Below are 23,248 nucleotides of genomic sequence, written 5' to 3' on the forward strand. Positions count from 1 at the left end.
TACAGTGTTATTACTTTCAGATGTACAACATGATGCTTCAGTATCTCTATACATTACTCAGTGCCTATCCAGTGAAGTCCTCATCTGTCTCCAACTACCATTTTTATAATCTCACTGATATATTCCCTATGCTGTACTTCTCATGTCCATGACTTATTTTTTAACTGGAAGTTTACATCTCTTAGGACTCTTTATTTCACCAATCTCCCCACCTACTTCTCCTCTGGCAACCACAGGTCCAATCTGTGTTTAAGAGGCCTTCGTTTGTTGGTTGTTTTTTTTTTTTTCATTGTTCATTTGTTTTCATAAATTCTACATGGAACTGAAATCGTATGGTCTCTAACAGACTCATTTCAGATAGCACTGTACCTCTGAGGTCCACCCATGTTGTTGCAAACGGCAAGATTTCATTCTTTTTTATGGCTGTGTAATGTTCCTGTGTGTGTGTGTGTGTGTGTGTATCCCATCTTCTTCATCCATTCATCAATGCACACTTGGGTTGCTTTCCTATCTTGGCTATTGTAAATAACGCTGCAATAAGCAGAGGGGTGCATATATCTTTTTTCATTAGAATTTTCACTTTCTTTGGGTAACTATCCAATAGTGGAATTACTGGATCGTATAATATCTTTATTTTTAAATTTTTGAGGAACCTCCATGCTGTTTTCCACAGAAGTTGTACCAATTTGGATTTCCACTAATAGTACACAAGGATTCCTTTTTTCTACAAATCCTCACCAATACTTGTGTATTTTTTGGGGTTTGATCCTAGTCATTTTGACAAGTATGAGGTAATACCTCTCTGTAGCTTTGATTTGCATTTCTCTGATGATTAGTGATGTTAAGCAACTTTTCATGTGGCTTTTGGCCATCTTTAATCTTCTTTGGAAAAATGTCAATTCAGGTCCTCCGCTCTGCTCATTTTTCAATTGGATGTGTGTGTGTGTGTGTGTGTGTGTGTGTGTGTGTTGCATTGTGTAAATTCCTTATACATTTTGGATATTAACCCCTTATCAGATATATCATTTGCAAGTATCTTCTCCCATTCAGTAGGTTTTCTTTTTGTTTTGTTGATGGTTTCTTTCACTGTGTAAAAGCATTGTATTTTGGTATAGTTCCAGTAGTTTATTTTTGCTTTTGTTTCGTTTGCCTCAGGAGACCTACCTAGAAAAATGTTTCTATGGCCTGTTGGAGATTACTGCTGTTTTCTCCCAGGAGTTTGATTGTTTCAGGTCTCATGTTTAGGTCTTTAATCCATTCTGAGTTTATTTGGGGGTATAGTGTAAGAGAGTGGTCCAGTTTCTCCAGCACTATCTGTTGAAGAGATGGTCCTTTCCCCATTGTATATTCTTGCCTCCTTTGTCATAGATTAATTGACATATAAGCAAGAGTTTATTTCTGGATTCTCTATTCTGTTCCATGGACCTATGCGTCTATAATTGTGCCAGTATGATATTGTTTTGATTACTACAACTTGGTAATTTTTCTTAAAATATGGAATTGTGTAACTCCAGATTTGTTGTTCTTTTATTTATTTTTTAAAACTTTTTAATTTATTTTTTAAATTTCTTTCCAATGTTCCAGAATTCATTGTTTATGTACCACACCCAATGCTCCATGCAATATGTGCCCTCCATAATACCCACCACCAGGCTCACCCAACCTCCCACCCCAGTCCCCCAAACCCTCAGTTAGTTCTTCAGAGTCCACAGTCCCTTATGGTTCATCTCCCCCTCCAATTTCCCCCAACTCTCTTCTCTCCATCTCCTCATGTCCTCCGTGTTATTCCTTATGCTCCACAAATACGCAAAACCATATGATAACTGGCTCTCTCTGCTTGACTTATTTGACTCAGCATAATCTCCTCCAGTCCTGTCCATGTTGATACAAAAGTTGGGTATTCATCCTTTCTGATGGAGGCATAATACTCCATTGTACATATGGACCACATCTTCTTTATCCATTTGTCTGTTGAAGGGCATCTTGGTTCTTTGCACAGTTTGGCAACTGTGGCCATTGCTGCTATGATCATCGGGGTACAGCTGGCCCTTCTTTTCACTACATCTGTATCTTTGGGGTAAATACCTAGTAGTGCAATTGTGGAGTCATAGGGTAGCTCTGTTTTTAATTTCTTAAGGAATCTCTACACTGTTTTCCAAAATGGCTGCACCAACTTGCATTCCCACCAACAGTGTAAGAGGGCTCCCCTTTCTCCACATCCCCTCCAACACTTGTTGTTTACTGTCTTGTTAATTTTGGCCATTCTAACTGGTGGAAGGTGGTATCTCAATGTGGTTTTGATTTGAATCTCCCTGATGGCTAGTGATGATGAACATTTTTTCATGTGTCTATTAGCCATTTGTATGTCTTCATTGGAGAAGTGTCTGTTCATGTCTTTGCCCATTTTTTGACATGATTATCTGTTTTGTGTGTGTTGAGTTTGAGCAGTTCTTTATAGATCTTGGATAACAGCCCTTTGTCTGTACTGTCATTTGCGAATATCTTCTCCCATTCCGTGGGTTGCCTCTTTGTTTTGTTGACTGTTTCCTTTGTTTCCTTTGCTGTGCAGAAGCTTTTGATCTTGATGAAGTCCCAAAAGTTCATTTTCTCTTTTGTTTCCTTTGCCTTTAAAGGCACATCTTGAAAGAAGTTGCTGTGGCCAATGAGAAAGAGGTTACTGCCTATGTTATCCTCTGGGATTCTGATGGATTCCTGCCTCACATTGAGGTCTTTTATCCATTTCGAGTTTATCTTTGTGTACGGTGTAAGAGAATGGTCGAGTTTCATTCTCCTACACATAGCTGTCCAATTTTTCCAGCACCATTTATTGAAGAGACTGTCTTTTTTCCACTGTATATTTTTTCCTGCTTTGTTGAAGATTAGTTGACCATAAAGTTGAGGGTCCTTTTCTGGGCTCTCTACTCTGTTCCACTGGTCTATGTGTTTGTTTTGTGCCAGTACCATGCTGTCTTGGTGATCACAGCTTTGTAGGAAAGATTGAAATCAGACAACATGATGCCTCCAATTTTGTTTTTCTTTTTCAACATTTCCTTGGCAATTCAGGGTCTCTTCTGGTTCCATACAAATTTTAGGATTGTTTGCTCCAGCTCTTTGAAAAATGCTGGTGGAATTTTGATCGAAATGGCATTGAATGTATAGATTGCTCTAGGCAGTATAGACATTTTAACAATGTTTATTTTTCCGAACCATGACCATGGAATGGTTTTCCATCTTCTTGTGTCATCTTCAATTTCTTTCATGATTGTTCTGTAGTTCCTCAAGTACAGATCCTTTACCTCTTTGGTTAGGTTTATTCCCAGGTATCTTATGGTTCTTGGTGCTATAGTAAATGGAATCAATTCTCTAATTTCCCTTTCTGTATTTTCACTGTTAGTGTATAAGAAAGCAACTGATTCTGTACATTGATTTTGTATTCTGCCACATTACTGAACTGCTGTATGAGTTCTAGTATTTGGGGGGGAAAAAGACTTTATTTATTTGAGAGAGGGGGACAGGTGGCAAGAGAGAAGAGAGGGGGAGGGGCAAAAGGGAAGGGAGTAGATGTCTCATTGAGCAAGGAGTCAGATGAGGGGCTTAATTCCAGGACCCCTGGGATTAAGACCTGAGCCAAAGGCAAATGCTTAACTGAATGAGCCACCCAGGTGCCCCTGACTTTGTTCTTCTCTCCCAAGAAAGACTATTCGGAGTTTTTTTGTGGTTCCACACAAATTTTAGTAATATTTGTTGTAATTCTGTGAAAAATGCTATTGGCATTTTGATAGGCATTGCATTAAATCCAAAGACTGCTTTGAGTAGTATGGACATTTTAACAGTATTGGTTCTTCTAGTCCATGAGCATGGAATATCTTTCCATTTGTGTCATCTTCAATTTCTTTCATCAGTGTTTTATAGTTTTCAGAGAATAGGTCTTTCATTTCATTAGGTGTGAGTATAAATGGGATTGTTTCCCTATTTCTTTCTGCTACTTCATTATTAATATATAGAAATGCAACAGATTCCTGTATATTAATTTTGTTTCTTGTGACTTTACTGAATTCATTAATCAATTCTAGTAGTTGTTTTTTGTGAAATAGTAAGGGTTTTCTATATATACATTATGATGTTATCTGCAAATAGTGACAGTTTTACTACTTCTTGACCAATATGAATGCCTTGTTTCTTTTTCTTATCTGATTGCTGCAGTTAGGACGTCCTATACTATACTGAATAAAAGTGATGAGAGTGGATATCCTTGTCTTGTTCATTTTAGAGGAAAAGTTCTGTTTTTCACTATTGAGTATGATGTTAGCTGTGGGTTTTTTGTATATGGTCTTCATTACGTTGAGGTGTGTTCCCTCTCAGCCTACTTGTTGAGAGTTTTTATCATAAATGGATGTTGTACTTTGTCAAATAATTTTCCTGCATCTATGAGATAATCATGTGATTTTTTTTCCCTTTCTCTTGTTAATGTGATGTATCATGTTGATTTTTTGTGAATACTGAGCCACTCTAGCATCCCTGGAATAAATCCCACATGACTGGTGAGTAATTTTTTTAATGTATTATTGAATTTAATTTGCTAATATTTTGTTGAAGATTTCTGCACCTATGTTAGTCAGAAAGAGTAGGCCATAGTTTTCTTTTTTTGTTGTGGAATTATCTGGTCTTGGTTTTAGAGTAATGGTGGCCTCATAGAATGAATTTGGATGCTTTTCTTCCTCAACTATTTTTTGGAATAGTTTAAAAATAGGAATTAACTCTTCTTCAGATGTTTGGTAAAACTCACACCCTGAAGCCATCTGGTTCTGGACTTTTGTTTGTCAGGAGTTTGATTACCAACTTAATTTCACTGCCAATAATTGGTCTGTTTAAATTTTCTCTCTCTTCCTGATTCAGTTTTAGAAGTTTATATGTTTCTAGAAATGTATCAATTTCTCCTAGGTTGTCCAATTTGTTGGCATATAATTTTTCATAATATTCTCTTAAAATCCTTTGTATTTCTGTGGTGTAGGTTTTTAGTCCTCACCCTTCACTTCCGACTTTATTTATTTGAGTCCTCTTTTTCTTTGTCTGATGAGTCTGGCTAAGGGTTTATCAATTTTGCTTATTCTTTCAAAGAACCAGCTCCTGGTTTTAGTGATTTTTCTATTGCTTTTTAAGTCTCTATTTCATTTATTTCTGCTCTAATCTTTGCTATTTCTTTCTTCTACTGGTTTTGGGCTTTGCTGTTCTTTTTCTAGCTCCTTTAGGTATAAGGTTAGTTTGCTTGAGATTTTTCTCATTTTTTGAGATAGACCTGACTTGTATCACTATAAACTTCCCTCTTAGAACTGCTTTTGCATGGTGATTACAATTTTTTTTAAATTTTACAAATTTTATAAAATTATTTTTTTAAAACATTTTTACAAATTTTACAAATTTTGCTGCATGGTGTTTACAAATTTTAATTTGTTTCCCACTCCTGCTTCTCTATACACCCATATATATTTTTCTGTATTTCTGTATTCTAATGTATTTCTGTTGTTCTGTCCCCTTGCATCACATATTCTATTCTTAATCTATGCTGTGATAAATTTAAACATTGCTGTATCCCATTCCTTTTCCCCCATTAATTTTTCCTTTTTCTTTCTCCTTAAACAATTATGTAGAATAGTCATATTTGCTCCTTCTTTTAATTTGTTTATTATAAGGAAGCATTTTATGTCTTTCTCAATAACTAATGATATGCTATTTTTAATTTTTTAAAGATTTTATTTATTTATTTATTTAAGAGAGAGATAGAGAGAATGCATGAGAGTGGAGGTGCAGAGGAGGAGAAAAAGGGAAAAGGAGAGAATCCCAAGCTGACTCTACCCTGGATGCAGAGCCTGACTCAGAGCTCAATCCCATGACCTTGAGATCATGACCTGAGCAGAAATCAAGAGTCAGGCGCTTAACTGACTAAGTGACCTCGGCACTCCTAATGATATGCAATTTTAAAATAAAGTCCCTAGAGAATAGGTAACTTTCCCTCTCTGTGCCTCCAAGGAGGGTGTATCTAAAAACCTGGGATAGAAACCCAGAAGAAATAGTATCAAAAACAAACCATTCAGTGGTGAAGAACCCTGGCCAGGCTACAGAGTGAATCATCACAAAAAATTAAATGAATGCATTTGCCTAAAATGGAGTGTCCCAAGTAACTGTGAAATAATGGTATTTTTGGTGAGCATCTATTTCTATGTCAAGACCCTGCTCAACATCACTTATTCAATGATAGTTTCCCTGGACTCACCAGAGTCAGTTTCCATTTCCCTCTGAATGCCACCACATTGTGCACATAGTCAACACTATTAATTATAGTGTTATGGATTGACTTAAGTACTCTTCTCTGCAACTGAACTGTGAGTTTCTTCAGGAGTGGAACCAGCTGTCTGTCCATCCCGAGCAACTAAGAGAGTTGCCAACACAGAGCTATATTCTCAGAAATGTTGGCTGAGTAAACTACATTAAATGATCTCTGGAATTAATGCAACACATTGATTAATCTAAGTATATAAACTGGTATTTGGGGTATGTTTTTTGCAGCATACATATTTATATTCAAATGAGCCGAGTCAACATGTTCAATACTTACAACAACTTTAACATGTTTGGATAGATCTCTAGAACTTCTTTGTAGGAAATCAGAAAAAGCTGCCTATACCACAAGGGAATAAAGGAAGAAAAACCAAACTTAATCACATGGTTGTGCCAAATCCTTGCTTCCGTATTATCAACAGTTCCTAATGTTTCTAAATTATTCAAAATATAAAGAAGTTCTTTTCTTGCTAAATGCAAAGCAAAATACAGTGGCTGTCAGGCTGAAAACTCTTTGCTTTCAAACTATAACCTATAATAAAATTTAAGAACACAGCAGAAAAGTTAAAAAGTAGGTAATTCCAATAGTCAGTTTGAAGATTTATTTTGATGCCCTTTCCTGACCTCCTACTTGATCACAGGGTGCTGATATCATCTTGAACTTACCACTAAGAATGTCTTGTTTCACCTTCTCCCTTTTTATTTCCATTCTCTCTATTCAGTGGTCTAAATTTCAACTACACTTTTTTAAAATCAGTATTTTCAAGGCCTTCCCACACCCCACCCCTGTCCTCTTTCTGGCCATTCATCCCTAGGATGTCCCTGAGGAGAAGGAAAAAAGACCTCCTTACTCACATATATGCTTTCATGAGAAACTGCCCACCCTCTGTCAATTTCTCATCCAACACTGATGCGTATGTACTCCTGTGCAAACCACATTCTAACTCAAGACTTTTCATACCTCTTTCAGTCTGCCTAACTCCCCCATTCTCAAGATTGGATTTGATGTTGCTCATATCACTCCTTGAATATCATCCCCTCAGGACAACAGGAAGTCTTAAAGCTTTAAAGTTCAAAGATGATGAACACCAGCTCCCTTTCTACCAACTTAAATACATCTTAATTGTAAACCGACATTAAATTGTAATCATACATAGAAATACTTGTAAACATCTGAGGTGAGTAATAATTTTTCATATAGTTAGTATTCCTATTATCAACAAGTAATTAGTAGTTAGTTAGTATTAAATAATAGGTAATAATTATAAAATATATACTTACCCCTGCATAGAACATTTTATTTCGAAAACGACTGTTAAATTTCTCTGGATTTGCTTCTGTGAAAGGAAAAGGTAGTTTTGTTATAGAGACCTCATTAAAGGTAGTGACTTCCATTAACATTCTTACTTCTCCTGCCCTTCTTCCCCACCCCACAGTCAACAGCCTCATTATCATCTTTTTCTTAGTTACAGGCCCGTTGGTATAGTTGTTTAGCGCTACACAAGTGTAGCCCCAAAATGGCAGCATCAGAATCAACTGGAAGCTTGTTAGAAATGCAAACTATTAGGCTTTACCCCAGACCTACTGAATTATAATGTGTAGGGAGTGGTGTCCAGGAATCATGATTTAATAAGCTCTCCGGGTGACTTACATGTACATTGAAAGTTGAGACACTCTGGATTCTATTCAGAATAGAGTGCTGGCAGGGTTCCTATCCCCCTTGCCTTGGGGTGATTATCTGCTTTGACCTCCATAGGGCGCATCTTCTATAAACTATGTATGCAGATTCCAAATGTAATGAAATATGGGAAATTGGGTAAAAGTAGAGAATTTGCTTTCACATCTTACCAAAACTCCTAACTACCATCTGTGCTTTTGTTTGTCACAGGCCTTAACCACTCACTTGGTTAACTGGAGGTACATAAATAGACATATATGCAGGTCAACCGCTAAATGACTCGGACTTATGATAACAAAGACTGTGGGTGAAAAATGGTTTTATTTTGAGTTTGGTCCTGTTTGTTATATAAAGACCATAAAAAAGGTTAAATAAGAATCTGCATCAGAGAATGTTCACATGAATATAAGGGATTATAAAATCCCTAAGTGAAATACTATTTCCTTATATTCTTTCTAGTAGAATTCTAAGACATTCCAATGGGACCCACTGTCAATGTTTTGCCTTCTGCTATTTTATCCCATGTGCTCATTAATCCCTTCTCAGGGCAAGGTCCCTCTTCAAACTGTTTCTCATCAGACAGCTGGCTAACTAGCTGAAACTCTTCAAGTCCTGGCCCTATGTTTGAATGGAAAATCTTAATAATTGTCTAGATGAAAAAAAGGAGCAAGGAGCTCACTCACTAAGATAGGACAGAGTAAGAGCTACATAATCTCAGGGAATAATCCTAGACCTAGGATCATTAGATTGTTTTCAAGATTATTAGAATATAATATTAGCACCTAACATGGAAACTGGGTCAAAGTTTGTAAACTTAAAAAGAAAAATAAGGTAGTATGTTGTATATTGACTCTTGAGAGTTTTTACGTATTTAAGATTCTGTATCTCACACCTCTCCTTGAACATTCACTCTATTCTATTGGATTGAGTACTCTGAACCCTAGAAACAAAATTAGACAAAAGTTAAAGGTGAATTTACAGGCTATACTAAACAGAAAAACTGACAAAAGTGGTACTTAGTATTTCATCTCTTTGGTCTCCATTTCTGGACCCAGAACTCACCATTTTTATTGTGTGGGCCTTTAGGATAAATTTGGCTCTAAATAATGTTTTTGTTTGTTTGTTTTTAAATCTTTCTTAACCCAGATTTGGCTTGGTACCAATCTCAGTTGCATTAACTCTTGCTTTATGGACCAGAGGCAAAATTAGGATTTCTGTTATTATATAACTTGTCATGGGTACCTAATTCCTAATTTTATAAGAGAATGAAAGGAAAAGTCAGATCTGGCTATTGAGCAAGTTATAATAAAAAAAAAAAACCCCACTGGAAAATGGCACCCACAGTTCTGGCATAGAACTTTTTCAGGGCACTAATGTCCATAGCTATCAAGCAAATAATGCATCGACTATTAACATTTACTTTAAAAAAAACCAAAAACACTACTTTGTGGTTTGGAAAAGATTCACATTCTTAAGGGGTTTGTCTATGAGCCTAAGTTGCTTTCCCCTCCCCCCCCCTTTAAAGAAACAGTTTCCTGTTTCCTTTAAACAGAAACAGGTAACTCAGTGGGTTATGCCTCCGCCTTCGGCTCAGGTCAAGATGTCAGGATCCTGGGATGGAGCCCCGCATTGGGCTCTCTGCTCAGTGGGCAGACTCTCTCTCTCTGTCTACCTCTCTGCCTAATTGTGATGTCTCTCCCTGTCAAATAAAGTCTTCAAAAAAAAGTTTAAAAAAATAAAGTTTTCTCTCAAGAGATAGAAAATGTTTTTTAAGATCCAAAATGGGTAGAATAAAATTAATAAATAAACTGAGTTTTTGGTGATTTCACTGACACAGCTAATGAAAACAGTGACTTCAAATGTAATTTAACTAGATAAAATTCAATTAATATGTGAAACTAAACAAGATGAAGATACTAGCATTTAGAGAGATGTCAGAAAGATAACCAGGTAGGAGAGTCACACATATTCCTTAGCCCTGAGAACAGAAAAGATGGAAGTAAATTCTGTTATCTCTGCTTACAGTATAATGGTATTATATACTGACTCCCTGACTGAGCCTGCCTTGCTGGTTACATATTTTTTCCAATTCAATATCTACCCTACTTCAAAGAGCCTCAGAAACAAAGGCTGGCTGGAGCTGAGAGAGATGTTGGGTAGTATTAGAACTTCCCTACTCCCTGCAGAAGCCAGTCCCTAAGAAAGCAAGGGATGTCTGCAAATAATAGTACTTAGTCATTCCTTATTGGCTCTTAGAGTGTTGAGTGGCTGGATATGTGGATGTGTAAGAATTGAAAGGTCTTTGAGAAGGTCCAAGGAACATAGTCCCCAACTATATCAAGAAAAGGGGACATACAGAATTGGGAAAGGACCAGTAACAAAGTGGTAAGTATTCTTGTTCCTTAAGGAAGCTGTATCTGTTCATTGGTATGAGGTCAACTATGAAAGGCCATTCTCAAGAAATTCCAATAATACTCAAAGTATCCCGAGACCCCAATAGTGGAAGCATCCATGTCTTATTGCTACAGTTCGTCGACTGCCCATCTTCCTCTTCCACAAGAACAGGGTGTACCCAAGCGAGGTCTAAATGCTCACTATGCATGTCTAGAGCCATTAGCCTATTTATAATCTGACTGGACACCAACACTAATTGTATTTGTTTCCTATTCCTGAGAACTTGGCAACTTAAAACATCCATTTATTTTCTTGTTCCCTGGGCCAAAATCTGAGTCCTCTTCTTAGCTTCATCCAAGGTCAAAATTAAGGTGTCAGTTTGCAGGACTCTTCTATGGGGGCTCTAAAAAGGATTCACTTTCGCGAGTGCCTGGGTGGCTCAGTTGGTTAAGCTTCCAGCTCTTGATTTCCTCTCAGGTTGTGATCTCAGGGTTGTGAGATCAAGTCCTGTGTCGGGCTCCAGACTCAGCAGGTATGAGTGTGAGATTTCTCTCTCTCCCTCTTCCTCTGCCCCCCCCAACTCACACACACTCTCGAAATACATGAACTAATAATAAATAAATAAGATCTTTTTGGAAAAAAGGATTCACTTCAACGTTTCTTCAGATAGTTGGCAAAGCCCATTTCCTTAAAGATGGAGAAGTGAAGTTCTTTTTCCTTGTTGGCTGTTGGCTAGGGTTCATTCTCAACTTTTAGAGCCCTCCTGCAGTCCTTGGCTTCAGATCTCCTCCACCATCCAAGCCAACAGGGCCACATCAAGTGTTTTCCACCCTGCAGATCTATCCGGCTTCCCTTCTACCACATCTCTTTGACTTCCTAATTAACTTTCTACTTACACTTTGAAGGGCTCACGATATCACTGGGCCCACTCAGATAACCCAGAATTCTCTTCCTATATAAGGTCAGCTAATTATTGATCTCAATAACATTAAAAAAGTCTTTTTTTTCCATGTAAAATAACATAACCAACAAGCATGATACCAAATAACAAATGTCATAAAGGCCAAAATTCTACCCACGATCACCCACCATCTGACACCCATGGTTCTTATTTTTCCCATATGAAAACCATTCATTCCATCCAAGGTCCCCAAAGGTCTCATCCCAATTAGAGCATCAACTCAAAACCCAAAAATCTCAACTCAAGCTTATTAGCTCAAACTTCCCAAATCTCATCATCAAAATCACCTAAATGATTTGGCTCAAGATATAATCCAGTTATGATGATAATAAGGTTCTGGGTATTTTCCATTCCACTGGTTTAATATATTAATCCTATTTTTATGTACAACATAATAACATCTGTGCCATCAGAATAAGATCCTAGACCCTACTTTTGACTGTAATTGGTCTGGCATATTAGAGGAGGTATTCATAAATACAAGTTCAACTCTATGTTTATAAAACTCAATAAGCAATTTGAACTGCACAAAACTCACATTTTCCATATTCCCTACATCAGATATATGCCCAACCTTAAGACTTCAGTTAAATATACATAAATGATCCCCAAATCTATACCTACAATAACAATGCCACCTTCAATTCAAATGGCATATATCCAAAAAAAAATCTTGTCTTCCAACATCATCTCCCATGAAGGACAAATAGTTTTATCAACACTATCCGTTCTTCAACATGGCTGCAAAACTCTTTCACTATGTATTAATTGGTCATCCCATTTTATCACAAGCTCATTGGTCCCTCTGTACTTTGCTGTCTGAAATGCCGTGACCCACTTTACTTCTAAACTACATATTTCGCACTCCTCCTTTATCTCTCAGCTCCCTCTTACCCTTTCTGTAAATTTTCCCCTGATACATTTTCCCTGCCAAATTCCTATATTATTTACTGCCTATACAACTAATCTTATCTCTACTATATAGTCCTTTCTACTGTTATCTTTTATATTATATATGGGGCCTCTCCTCTAATTACACTTTCCATTACTGTAATGAATACTTATTGAGATAGCTATGGGCTTGGCACAGGGACTATAGGAAGATATGATCTTTTGCCCACATGAGTTTTAGAGTGGAGGAGATAGATTTGAAAAGCAAAGGGAAACATCATTTTGTATATGCCATACACAGATGCCTATAGCAGATGAAGTGAGAGTCACACATAAAAGGAATGATCAAAAGGGTTCCAGAGGCAGGTACACTTGAATCTCAAATGAAGGTAGGTGCCATGCAGAGGTTCAAAATGAAAAGGAGGTTACAGACAGAGAACCCTGGACCATAAAAAGACTTTCACAAGGGCAAATCATGCTTGCGTCTCAGTACCTAGACATAAGACTGGTAGTGCGTCCTTTGATGAAATTTAGCAAGCTACTGAAATGTCTTTTTAAAGAAATCTGTTCATTCTCCATATGAATCATGAAACATTCATAATCCTCAGAAACATGCTCATCTGCATGTTTTTGTATATCCAGTGAAAATAGTAAATTTTAAATCAAATTTAAATACTGCCTCCTTTAGAGTCATAATTGTATTTCTCTGACCTTGTAGCGTAAGGTTCAACTCCTCTGAATAAGTAATTTCAGAGAGGCAGTAAAATTTAAGTATCCAACCTAAGGCTAAAAGTTTGACATGCTTAATATCCTTCCCATCCAAAAAAAAAGACAATCTAATTCATATAGCTGGCAAAGTGAGACCTAACTTTGCTATCTGATGACCATAATCATTGTTAACATGTCTATACATTAATGGATGGGAATATTTTCAATGTACTTACTCAAGCACTGTCATAACTCAATAGTTATTAACGTTCTGGGCAAGACTCCAGCTAAAAATTAAATGGCCAATTCTGTTACATCTCCAAACCCTATTCCGAAAGACTGCACTTTCTGATATGTAAGCAAAAGCTCAACCAAGCATGATTTAGCCACTTTAATAAGAAGAAAGCATTTCTATTTTCCAATCAAATGAACTAAACAAACTTTCTGATCAAATATAGAAACCCAGATTATTCAAATGTTTGCATTCTTTTTATACAGTCGATCAAAATGTTAAGAATGTCTCTACTCCTTGCTTGATTTTTTACTGGTGATTCTAAAAGTGTTTAAACAGTAATACCACCAATAAACTATCTCAAATGCCTTTAATTATCCCCTGTGTTTGATGGGCTGTTTCACGTCTACCAAAAATTGCTTCTGCAATTACATTTTCAGAGATTTTGCCTTAGTGAGATTTATATTTATTACCCATTTCATGTAGATAGATTAGCATAAATCCCAAGTACGTACACACACACACACACACACACACTCACTCTCTCTCGCTCCCCCCTTTTATTAATACCTAATAGGTTATTCTATCCAAGCTCATTTTTTTTTTAATGGCTCTCATGAGGCTTTGAGTCACCCTTCAGGTATTTCATGGCAAATGATACAAGTTTTGTCATGATGTCTCACACTGAGTGTCTACATTTGAGAACAGTTTGAAGTCTCAGCTATTGGTGTTTTTGGCTTGAGAATAGCCACTTAATATCAAAAGAAATAAGTAAGTCTGCCCCTATTGAAAATGCAGCTATGTTATTTTTCTTTTCCTTTTGTAGGAGAGCCTGAGATTTCTTGATTATTCAGGTAAAAATATGAAGAAAATTCAAATAAACAGAAGATAGTAAAGGCAAAAAAAAAAAAAAAAAGCTTGGGTAATTATAATTTTCAGCATAAATTAATGATTTTTAATTAATGAAAAGTGAATAGATTAACAGGTATTAATAAGTCCACACCTCTGGTATAAGGTTATCAACTAAACCTGACTTCAACATTTTGTGGATATTTATTTCTATACCATCTTTATGAATACTGCAGAATATCTCAAGAAACAATTCTCCTGTATCAGCTCTCCAGTGGCTGGTTTTCTTCAAAGGCACTTACACTAAGCCCCAACAATAACCTATTAAAAGACTAGTCTTTGCATCTTTTAACCAAATGTTTTATAATCACACATACATTAAACTATGTATACACACACATACACACACACACGTATACACCACAGTTTGCATATTCCTTTCTCAAATGAAGAAGTAGTCCCACTTAAAAAAAAAAAAATCACTTTCCTTCAAGAATGCTCTTCTAAGCCTGGTCTTTCTCCCTTGATATCACTCCCTGCTTCCTTCACTCTGAGACACGAAAGTTTCATCACAGTACAAGGAAATGTATCATTAGAAAATTGTCAAATTAATTAGACAGAATATTGGGCTCCTGTGAATGAACTCATTGTCTGCCACTTACTCATTTAGGTCTCTTTTCATGCCAGGATGTCTATTTTGGAAGATTCATGCATTGGTGATAATTATAAGTACTGCTAAGAAACTGAAAGATTTTGCTAAGAAGCCCAAAACCAGAGTCTCCTGAAGAATATGAGGGGAAAAAAATGGGTTAAGAAACGAGGAAAGTAATCTTCATTTACTTCCCAAAATTAAGTCTCCTTAAGCATAGGGAGACCAACAGACTATAAATGTGGGCCCTACAGTAGGACTCCCTGAATATCCATCTCCAAGAGCTGTCTATGACAGGGAGATGGGAGGCAGTAATGTTTCTGATCTGGGTATTTGATATTTGTGGTTCTGTTTTCAACCAAACTTTCAGAGAGAAAAGTCAAACTATGGCTTTCTCTTTGATCATCATCACTTTTATTTTATTTTACTTTATTTTATTTTTTCATTTAAATTCAATTACCCAAGATATGGATTTACATGGTAGATACAATTTACATCAACACGGATGGAGATGAAGAGTATTATGCTGAGTATTGTTTTTAGTTGACACGGCATTTGATTCTCAAAGCCTCATGAGAGCAGGAAGGCAAAGCCCACCAAAACTGCTGATCTCAGTAAAAGAATTACAGGTTTGGACTTCACTTACAGTTTGTATTCTAACGCCCTTAATCCTACTACTCCACTCTTGACCTTTGTTGCATAAGAGTGTTATCAGAATTTCCTCTGGGTTATTAGTAGAATTTGAACATTTGAATTCTTTTAGGTCTCTGTATTTCAAATTCTAGGAGTTAAAAACCACTGACTCTCTGGAAGAATCTGGAGGAAAAGAAGTAAAATAATCCTCTCACATATGTGTTTTATTTCACAACACACTCACTAACCTACTGCCCTCTCACATATGTGTTTTATCTCACAACACACTCACTAACCTACTAACCTACTGGGTAGTAGGTTAGTAATAAGTTAATATTTTGGTTATATATTAACTTATTCCCATGAGACTAGGTACAGATGTAGATACAGGCAAAGACACAGATACATGTAGTTACATTAATAAGAGATTTCAAGAGATGAAGAAACACCGGTGAATGAGCGTGAGCACGGAGCATGAGCATGGACGTTTGGGGCTTCCAAACATAAGCCCAAATCCTCAACTTTCTCAGCTCTGAATGGCATAAGAAATTTTCTGATGAAGTATTTAACCTCATGCCATTATTTCATCTTATTTCTCTTTCGAAAATAATTTTGTTCCCTAATCTTGTCTCCATCTCTTCCAGCCCTTGAAATGACCACGGGTTCTCATTCGTCCCTCTAGCTTACCCAGCGGGCCTTCCCGGAACCTCTGTCATCGATCCAGTCACCAGCCTTTCTTTCCACCCAAACACTGATCAGCTCCCCTACTGTTCCCTAAGATGACTGCTATCTCTTTCTCACACACAGGGAGGACTTGTATGTTTTTGCTGCCAGATTTCAATGGCCCTGGTTTATAAAATGTTAACAATCGGTGGTTCAACAAGCTGTGAATATCCTAATGATTTGAAGGAAAGAAGCTTTATCTCTTCCTAGTGGTTCACTAACCCCAAAGTTTCGAGTCAAACTTAAAAATTAGCAGCTGAGACCTGGACTATCCATCTGTGTTGTCCTTTACATCTCTGAGACTCTAAACAACTAGGTCTCAGGGTCCGATCTGTAACAAGTTCCTATCTTATTCTAGCTCCCAGGGTCATCATGAAAGTTAAAATGAACAACACTGACGCACACTGTCAATATTTAAGTGATATACAAACAGAAGGGAACATGCAAAACACCTGCTGGAAACTTCCTCCCTGGGAGATGGAAATGGGACGTTGTCCTCACCTCTGGATTCATGGAACTCCAGTGTGACGTGGGCATCAAATCCAAGGCTGAAGTAATTATTGAAAACATTCAGAGGAAGCTGCAATGATGAACAAAGCACAGGTGAAGTGGTGCGTAACCAGGCAGAAAGAGTAAAATAAAGCCTAATGCCAGACACCTGCCTTCAGGGCAGTCCCTGGGAAAGAGAGAAGTCACAACCAGGGAGAAGGTGTTTGCATATGAGGAACAAGGGATTTTTTAATTCATTAGTGAAAGCTCAAATCAAATAACACTGCCAAGAATTTTAAGTAGTACAGGAAACAAGCAATGCAGATACAAATTATTAAATGGGAACTCTTCTTGTGGATAATAAATAAGAGAGCCCAATTAAGCTGAGGGGAAGCACAGCTCCAACAGCTACAAAGAATGACTCACTAAGCAAACTCAGAAAGTCAATCCGAATGGAAGGGTCATGTGTAAGCTAATCCATGGATAAACTTATTGAGAATTTACGGCCAGCATATTAATACTGCAACTTTAAATAAATAATATTTAATATGTTTCCACTTCCATTTTTTAAAATCCCTTTTTGACATAAGTCATAAGCAACAAGGCAGTGGGAAACATTTAGCTACCCCTGATCTATAGGGAAAAAAAATCTATGTGTATATACATATTTATCAAAATTATTCAGATTTCAATTTAGTCTGTCAGACCTTTTATCTCTAATATGACCATGAAATACATAGACACAGATGTGGGTACACACACAAGTCTTCCTAGAGTCCTCTGGGTCCCTGGTTGCTACCACTGCAAGCTTAGTAAAGGAGAGGACTATGCAACCTAAAATCCTTCAACGGTATTGGAAAACTTATGTGCTTTTAAGGCTTCCATGTTAGAACAATGAGAAAGCACATGGAAAATGCTAGAAAGGAAACGGTGGCTCTTCTACTTTGCCTTCCGCAACTCAGAGTGGAAGGTAAACGTTAGACCAAATAGAGAAGCAACTTCATCTCAGCTTGGAGAATGTTTCAAGATAATTATCAGATTTAGCTTCCAGATAGAAATATACTTCTCTTCTGTTAGAAGTAAGTGTTTAACCCTTAAGATTTCAAAAGTAAGTTTATTACAGGGTTTCTTATGCCCCTTGACCAGGAAAACTTCATTTGATTAGAGTGAGGACCTTATCGCATATGAGGAACAAGGGATAAATGAAATGAGAGGGAGAGTAACAGAAAGACAGATATTAATACAGAAGGAAAGAAAATAGATGGCCTTCATATCCAATAGAAATAAAGAATGAACCTCCCATGAAAGGCCCTGAGTCAGAGCTTATCATAAATTTGGAGGTCAAATCAGTCCCCTTAGAAATGTCTACAACTGGCTGGAGAGCAGGGGAGAAACTAAACACAGAACAATGCCAAAATCTTGTCTCATTCTCCTGGCTTCATATTTGAGAATGTCTAGTTCCTGCACCTTAAACAAAATACCAAGCCTTAGTAACAACAGCAAGGGCTGGTGATCTTGCCAAAAGCACAGATATATTCGCCCTACCATTTATGTTTTCTTGGCTACAATTCTAACCCATGTCTTAGCTATTCACCAATAGCTTTAGGAGAACATCTGGTCACCATCCCCTAAATAATATCCCAATTTATTCCATTATTAAGTTCACATTCATATTTTCCAGGAAAAATTGCCCCAATTTCCTACATATCTCTTCAAAAATCCAGTTTTTCAAAACCTTTAATTATCTGGATTAGTGTTCTCTGGCTGTACCAAGGAGTCTTTCCATTTTGTAAGCTGTCAGGTGGAGATTTAAATAGAGATTTTGACTGAGGGCCTAAGCATTCTAATCTTGGTGGGAAAAGGACCTTAAATTTTCCATATGGTATAATTCTTTTCACTTTGGCTCTATCCTACCCAGTTTCTGTAAGTCAAACACATCAGAAAGAAGTATCGTATCCCAAGGTGATAACTGCCGTTTCAAACAACACTGTGACTTAGGAATGCAAATGTATGAAGCAGTCATGGTATCTATTAGAAACCTCACAATTTCTGGATCATGGCTTAGGAGAAAAAACGTGAGGACAAGATAAAACATACTTTAACCTATTTTAGCCAAATAATAAACTTGAGTGTTTATCACCATTGGTCAGGATCACGGTGCTACTGAGTGACTAGGTTTTGGTTAGGTTTAAAAGGATATCTGGTTCAATTTATTTTAAAGTGGAAATGCCTATGACATGTGGGCTCAACCAATGGCATAATCCAATAAAGCAGGGACGCCACTGGAAGTACAGATCCAGGGCCTTAACCCTGCATTGACTTGATCAGAGTCAATGGAGACTGGGCCCCATAATTTGCACATGGAGGTTCTTGTGCAAAACTTTGAAAACACTATCACCGAAGAAAAGTGGAAGGTAATATGCAGGAAGTGACTATTTGGCAATGTGTCAGATTTATCTGAAATTGAGGCCAGAACTTAGAACCAAATGTTCTCCTGGGGCTATGCATTAACATATGTACTACTGTGTCTCTTGGTTTGTCTTGGGTGGAACTGAAAGTTCAGTCACTGGTGAAAATATTTACTTGGGGATCTTCAAATCCCAACCAAGTGATGAAGCTGACTTACTTCATACATGCTTCACATAAGAGATTTAATAGGAGACTACAAATCTCAGGAGGTTATCTTCCCATTGAAAGACCACATGCTTAAAGCTTCAGAACACCCATAGTTTTCACCTTCTAATAGGTCATGGGTTTGCAATGCCTGACAGATTAGAAAATGAATACATTCTTTCTGGTGTGGAAGCTGAGGATGGAGAACAGCTCCCTGAGCTCTGGAGGCAGATAGGAAATCTCAGTCTTTAGAGGTCTGTGGGGCAGAATCATGGAAAAGTGTTACCCTACAGGCCTAGTAGCCATAAACTCAAACATCAATTCCTGTGATGTCATAGGAAGGAATCACCATATGCCTCTCCAGCCAGGACTGCACTCTGTGACTCAGGTACATGTTTGAGGCTTCCCTTCTGGGGAAGAAAGAACTCTCTCACCTTACAGACGCCATCTTCAAGTTCTTCTGGAGGCAAATCTGGGTTTCTTTCCACATGGAGGTTCCAACGATCTAGCTGTACAATTGTCCCATCTTCTACTTGGCAAAGGATCTTAGAGACAGGTTCATCAGTGTAGCCCTAAAGAATCAAGAATATACCCATTGCCACCTAGAGCAACAAACAGTGTAACCAAAGCCATTTCATGCAAGCAAGAGTTCTTCTGCTATAGTTCCCTGTTTGTTTTGCAATTAGCAAGGCTGGGAAAGTAGACCGGTTCCCCTGAAGTACTTAGAATCTAAGACAAGAGTCACCAGTAACATGTGTAGTGCAATACTGCTCTAACTGGTTTGAGGTGAGGAGTAATTTTTGCCAGTACCAAGGACTAAGAGTCACAGGTAGACATCTGGAGGCCATGCTGGAGGCTTCTGTCAAAATGAAAACAGGAGTCCCCCTACGTGCCACTAGAGGCATCTGAGAGATACACAGAAAAACTGTGTATGGAAAAGGAGGAAAAGAATCAAGGTGGCATAGAATAGATGATTTTTTCTGTTACCACCTCTTCACCTCTCCCTAACCCTGTAGTGGGACACTGTTCCTTGCATGGTCTAAGGCGAGTCTGTCTGAGGCACAGGCCCTGTAGGCAACCACTTACTCCCTGAGCATGTGTTACTGCAGCATGAATATTAAGGATACTCAAGTCACTGATGTGGATGAAATATGTTAACAGCGATCAACCTATTTACATGAAGCAACTAATGTATTATTATTATTTCTACTATGCCCACTTGAAAAAAATAAAAAAGACCTGTAGGAGGTTAATTCACCCAATAACCAAATGAGTATCTGCTAATATCTGAAGATAATTATCACCCAAGCGAGGTTAATTCACACAAAGGTCAAACTGTTATCTGCTAAGATCTGATGATAATTTTCATGGAGCCTCGCCCAACCTTTCTTATGAGTAGATAAAAAGCTGGTGGGGCTGCCTATGTTAGCAAGGTGAGCCTTCTTGCTATCCTAACTCTGTACAAAAAAAAAAAAAAAAATTAATAAAATGACTGGTTAGTAACAGGTAAACTTCTTCCACTAAGCTTGCCTGAAGTCGGCTCTCTGGTGGAAAGGACAGCTGGCCACCTGGACAAAAGAGTCATGATGACACCAACCAGAAAAACAAATCCTCCCCCAAATCTGTAACTCTCCCCCAAATCTGTAACTCTCCCAAAGCAGGGATTGTAACCTGAATCAGATTTACTATTCTGGCCAGGGCTAAGGGTCAAGATCAAGTCAGGTCTTCACATAAAGACTTGAGGCCAACCTACCCAACCACCCTTCAATGGATACCTCAAGAAGCCCTAGGCCTATGTATTAACCCCCATCTTTATACCCCACTTTCTTCTCTAGATGATTCTAAATTTAAACTGAAGAAGGTCCCAGATGAAATCATGATGCGTGGGCACCGATTCTCAACTTATTCTTTGAACAGCAGTAGCATAGCCCCCTTCCATTAGAACATCTGCGGCTTCACGGTCTCTCCTACCTGACAGCATGGGCAGCCCCTGAGGGCAGTTCTTACCCCTCCCCAGTTGAGAGTTCGGGCCAGGTCGTTCCCAGTTCCCAGAGGAAGGACCCCGACGGGAGGCTGAGGGCTCAGCTGTAGTTCATCCAGAATAGAAAGAATCCAGCCCACCTACAGACATTGCGGGGGCCAGAAGGGATATAAGAAAGATAGGTAAGTGACAAAGACAACCTGAGACGAAAGCTTTACACTGGCTCTGAGCCAAAAGGCTGAGACGCGATAGAGAAGAAAGCTTTAAAAAGCAAATGAAATGGTGTGACTTTTCTTTAAAACATATATATTTGAATCTAGTGACCAGGAAACAGACTACTTATCTGAAACGGTTTTAAAATGGCGAGTCTCTTAAAAGGAGAAGGACTGTTCGTATGTGCGGTCTTAGAAGCAGAACCAGACCCTATCATCTGTATGTTTAACTTGGAATCTACCTTAAAATTTAGAACAGTTTGGGGCGCCTGGGTGGCTCAGTGGTTAAGCTGCTGCCTTTGGCTTGGGTCATGATATCAGGGTCCTGGGATCAAGCCCCGCATCAGGCTCTTTCCTCAGCAGGGAGCCTGCTTCCTCCTCTCTCTCTGCCTGCCTCTCTGCCTGCTTGTGATCTCTCTCTGTCAAATAAATAAATAAAATCTTTAAAAAAAAAAATTTAGAACAGTTTAAAATTTTTAGGGAGGTTTATAACACAGGCACTGGAGACAATATGAGACTCAGAATCAGACTGAATTTCAATTCTGGCTCATATTGGCTACATAATCTTGATTAAATTATCTAACCTCACTGAGATTTATTTATCTGATTTTCAAAATGGAGATAATGCCTACCTCACAAGACTGTTTACAGATTTAACTCAAATGTATATAAAACCCTCAATGTGGTCCATATAAGCACTCATTAAATACTTACCCTCCAAAACATCATCGTAGAAATTAGTAGCATTTTCCTAAATATCCCTATATTCTTTTTAATGAAACATCATGAAAACGTAATTATGGATGGTCCTAGTACTTATTACAAGTTTAGTTAGAAAATGGATACTTACATACTAGAATCATATTCCCATTTAATCTTATTCTAAGATAAACAATACTTTAGGCTTGGTCTCATAACTATTTAGAATAATTACTCCAAACCCAGAAATAGCAAAAAGAAAGTTGCATATTCTCACAATGTCATACTAAAATAGTGTTTCACAGGCCTAAGAACTTTATGACTGTAGGTTAACAGGAACGTTTGTCCTGTAGAGATATGAATGTTGACAATAAAAGATTATGTTGAAGATTTGGTCTTATTCCCCCATAAGGCCATAAACCAATTATGTCTCAAATTTAGAGAAATTATTTTGGTATAACTACATAATCCTTTCCCTCTACTTTTCCAATAAATCAACTTTATCATCTTGCTGGTTTCTTCATTAAAGAGCTAACTAAATTTGACATGTATTTATTCTATATTTGTGTGAGTCCTATTCAAAATTTTTTTGAAAATTATACTTTGACAGTACATTTATTGAACACTACTACATATAAAACACAGAACTAAGCAAATGAAGTAAGACGAATGAGCTGGGCTAAGATAAGTAAGGCAGATGGCTGCTCTCAGGGAGCTTATAGTGAATAAAAAGAGGGACATACCATTGCTGATTCCTGAGCAAAGCTCTGTAACTATATTATTAAAGTTCAAAACAATTCTGTAAGGTAGGAATAATTCTCATCTCCATTTGATAGATGCAGAAGCCAAAATTTGGAAGATTCCATGACTTCCTTAATATCATATCATTTATACAATACAACTGGCATTCAAAATCAGGTACGCCAAACACCACGGCTAACCTCTTAACCACTGTGGTGCAGGGAGCCTTTAAATAAAGACCTAAATTCTGTTCTGGAATATGGCCTGGATATGGCCTGACTGTGCTGGAGACAGTGGCTTTTGTACTTTTGAAATCTTTGGAGTGCTGGAGAAGTCTTAAAAATTATTCGATCAAATTCAGTTAATTTGCAGATTTAATAATAAATGAGGTGCAAAGAGGTCCTATAATTGGCTCAAGGTTAAGCACCGAGGAGTATCAGCATAGGAATCTTATCAGGT

The 23,248-nt window shown here is 37.6% G+C and overlaps 1 protein-coding gene across 6 annotated transcripts in view; it reads right to left on the bottom strand.

Annotated features, from left to right (window-relative positions):
- DGKI (diacylglycerol kinase iota) overlaps window positions 1–23,248 on the bottom strand; it is a 438,228-nt gene that overhangs the window by 165,516 nt on the left and 249,464 nt on the right. For all 6 annotated transcript variants that reach the window (XM_044246656.1, XM_044246655.1, XM_044246660.1 and 3 more), the window contains 5 exons: window positions 21,164–21,277; window positions 19,591–19,728; window positions 16,556–16,634; window positions 7,618–7,673; window positions 6,614–6,676 (listed from right to left, as the gene is read on the bottom strand). In XM_044246656.1, the coding sequence (XP_044102591.1) occupies window positions 6,614–6,676; window positions 7,618–7,673; window positions 16,556–16,634; window positions 19,591–19,728; window positions 21,164–21,277 (450 nt within the window). The remainder of the gene's footprint in view (window positions 1–6,613; window positions 6,677–7,617; window positions 7,674–16,555; window positions 16,635–19,590; window positions 19,729–21,163; window positions 21,278–23,248) is intronic.

This window comes from Neovison vison, chromosome 4 (assembly GCF_020171115.1).
Source record: "Neovison vison isolate M4711 chromosome 4, ASM_NN_V1, whole genome shotgun sequence".
Taxonomy (NCBI): domain Eukaryota; kingdom Metazoa; phylum Chordata; class Mammalia; order Carnivora; family Mustelidae; genus Neogale; species Neogale vison.